Below are 3,349 nucleotides of genomic sequence, written 5' to 3' on the forward strand. Positions count from 1 at the left end.
ACGTAAGTAGCTGTTTCACATTTAAGAGGAGGACTGGCCTGAACTACATCAAATGGCTCATTCAAGCACAGATCAACTGATAGACTACGACATGACTCATCAATTTCCCTCTTGTAATCATCAATGTATTTCTGAGCATCATCAATCTCAAAGTGCTCAACAACAGCTTCAAGGATCACAATATTAGTGAGACTACAATTCTTCCTAATTAGACGCATGACACCTTGAAGATTACTAATCATACTCAACTCTCCTTCAAGATCAGAGTTGAAATCTTCAATGAAGGTCTTAAGATCTTCCAAAGAAGGTGGGCATTTAGAAATAACTTTGCGAACGTTAGAAAACATTTTAGCAAATTTTCCATAAAGCACATCGAAATCTCTACTTTTATATTGTGGAATGTAAAAAGGAGCAACTGCAGAAATAAATGTGACTAATAATTGTACACAAACTACCACTCACCATTGGTAGGTGTTGATTTATTGGAATCAGAACAAGAAGATTCAGAAGATTCTTGAGCTGAAAATCCACAAAATAAAAAACCAATTATTAATCTGCTGATAAAATACCTTCATCTGATGGTATCAACTGTCTATTGCCATTAAATGTTTTATCTAAAAATAAAAGATAAAATTTATTGCACAAAATTTAATTATGCTAACTTACCGTAGGCACTTTGTATAACTGTTCCTAGTCTTACATTACCAGTGAACTTGCACAACACACTAGCAAATGTTTGTAGTAAACTATACTTACTTTCAATAGCTACTATAATGGCAGCTAACAGGACTTCACGTTGATTAGGAACAGAGGGACTAGCTGATTCCACACTAGCCAATACTTGTCCTGTTATGACACCCTCTCTTTGAAGCATAATAGCTACAGTGACAGGATCAGAGAGAGACTGAGAGAGGAGTGGATGATGAGTGTTGAATATACCAATAGCCTTAGCTTTACGTTCTATAGAATACACACACACAGTCAATACTAATACAATCAGTGATATTAACTTACTCTCTTGATCTAACTTGTCAGCTCCAGCATTCTCATTCATAGATTTAAGAGCATCTGACAGTGAGTCAAAGGTAGCTCCTCCTTTACTGTCAACATTATCAGCTCTACGCAACCATCTGGCAATGCAGTCAATAAAACGATCTTCTACTTTTGAGTAGTTTTCTGCAATAGCTTCCAGTGAGTCCATGAGTAGTCCTAGTGTCAGTCCTAGTTCCTTCCATCTCCTCTGAGGGAAACCACATCTCTTCAACAGATTAAGTACATCAATAAGTTGATCTAAAATCATATCCAATGATACATAGATAGTTAATGAACATTACCAATAGTCAAAGGAGAAGAGAAGAGACTCAGAGAAGAGGAACAAGAACTGGTTTTAGTTGCCATTGATCAAAGAACAAGCTAACCGGATGCAAACTTTGCAAAGGAATGACAAGGGAGGGGCTGGTTTTGGGCGGGGGGAATTATTGTTTTTTTAATCCTCAATATGGCGGCATTGGAACAGATATACAGGGAAGAGAGAAAGTTGATGATGAAAATGATGGAGTTACTAATGACAGCAAAATAACAGATGGGGTAGTTTAAATGTACCTGTACATGTATACTAGTACATGAATTCTAGTAAATTTGGGAATTACTGCATAATTATGAATTTGTGACCAGTGCCATTGAGCATTTAGCATCATCCTATTATTTATTTATTTATTCATCTATTTAACATGTTGACAGAATGTGATGGTGGATTATTATCAGTTAGTAGTATATTTATACTTTATTGTTCTCATCTCTCTCCTCCTATCCTTTCTTTCATTTTCTCTCTCGTAGGAGCTTGTAGGTTTAAAAGACTCTCATGTATTTAATGTAAGTATTGTAATGTAATGCTCTGATATCAATCATGATACATTTGTATCATGGGAAGCCATAAGATGAAAGGCACCGCGTTGGGTTTATATCTGGTAGACGATCACTTCCGGTGCAATATACATATTTACCAGGATGTGACATAGCTATGATTAAAGGCACCGACAGTGCAATATATATATATTTCACCAGAAGTAATGCTTGGTTTGTTCAGTTGTGATAACAATGATAACAAAAGGTCATTTGTGACCATAATTGACAAAAGGGCCCTTATGGCGGATTTTAAAATTAATCATTATAATGGAAAATATCAACCTGTGAGTGCTTTGTTAGACAATCATTGTTTCTAAAAGTTTCATGGTAACTTTTTGCATCCTGTGGAGTAATTTTATGATAAATGGGGCTCAGGAAGTTGGATTTCTTAGGCTAGAAAGACAAATTTCACTACCCGCCATAAGGTACCTTTTGTCAATTATGGTCACATTTGTAAAACAGCAAGATTTGTTATTAATAAAAGATTTTGTAAATAAACTGATATAATAGTAGTCTTTATTTCTGCAAAGATTGATTGAATTGCATGCCCAATATATTTCAGAATGATTTCAGTCATCGCGACGACCTTTCATCAACAAGTGTAGCTCCTACTAGTCAATTTGAGATGAATTCTGCACCTCTAGGAACATCTAGAGAGTATTCTTTACTGCCGGTAACATTTCTACCACCACACCGCCATTCAGTAAGTACCTTTGTATCTCTAATAGTGTCTAAGGATTCGAAACCTGTACTAATATCTTCCATTTTATCAGCACTAATGAAGGCTAACCTTTATTGAGCACTACACATTTTCATTCACTTCTTTTGCTGTTTTTTTTTCTCGTGGTTCTCCTTCTCCTTCAGCCATATTGGTCCCTTACAGTTGTACCACGTGCTACTGAGCATGCGCATAACCTTTCCTTCTTATGGCTTCCCATTATACAAGCCATATAGAACATGACCTTTTCCTCGTGGGTGTATCAGATATACAATCAAATGATATTCATAATCCCTCGGGCTACGCCCTCGGGATTATGAATATCATTTTCGTGTATATCTGATACACCACTCGGGGTCATGTTCTATATATTACGTACACACTCACCAATGTACATTCACTTGAATCTACAGCACTAGCTTCCAATACATGGCTTATGGTGGAATATGGAGTAATAGACAAAGACTCTGGCTCCTCCACTGCAGGGGCAGATCTAGGATTTAATTTTTGGGGGGCAATTGTGAGATGGGAGGGGTAATTAGGGGGTGTGGTCAACTATGCTTGTGCAAAACTTTTAGGGAAATAAAAATTATGAAGACTAAGCCTGCTAAAATGAGCTCCTTTGTGGTTTGAAGATAGTTTACATAGTTCAGTACTGGAGCTGCTTCACAGTTTATATAGGTAAACCTAAGTTTACATTACTCCAGAAATTTCTGGGGGGCATTG

The 3,349-nt window shown here is 36.6% G+C and overlaps 1 protein-coding gene across 1 annotated transcript in view; it reads right to left on the minus strand.

Annotated features, from left to right (window-relative positions):
• Window positions 1-1,464, minus strand: part of LOC105315268 (uncharacterized) — a 2,129-nt gene extending 665 nt beyond the window's left edge. Inside the window, exons 1-6 of the mRNA XM_020005634.1 lie at window positions 1,335-1,464; window positions 1,015-1,290; window positions 667-960; window positions 570-614; window positions 463-519; window positions 3-415 (exon numbers count right to left, since the gene is read on the minus strand). Of these exons, the coding sequence (XP_019861193.1) occupies window positions 3-415; window positions 463-519; window positions 570-614; window positions 667-960; window positions 1,015-1,290; window positions 1,335-1,398 (1,149 nt within the window). The 5' untranslated portion in view covers window positions 1,399-1,464. The remainder of the gene's footprint in view (window positions 1-2; window positions 416-462; window positions 520-569; window positions 615-666; window positions 961-1,014; window positions 1,291-1,334) is intronic.
• Window positions 1,465-3,349: the final 1,885 nt, after the last annotated feature.

The sequence above is a fragment of the Amphimedon queenslandica genome, unplaced genomic scaffold, assembly GCF_000090795.2.
Source record: "Amphimedon queenslandica unplaced genomic scaffold, v1.1 AMPQUscaffold_11168, whole genome shotgun sequence".
Lineage (NCBI taxonomy): Eukaryota > Metazoa > Porifera > Demospongiae > Haplosclerida > Niphatidae > Amphimedon > Amphimedon queenslandica.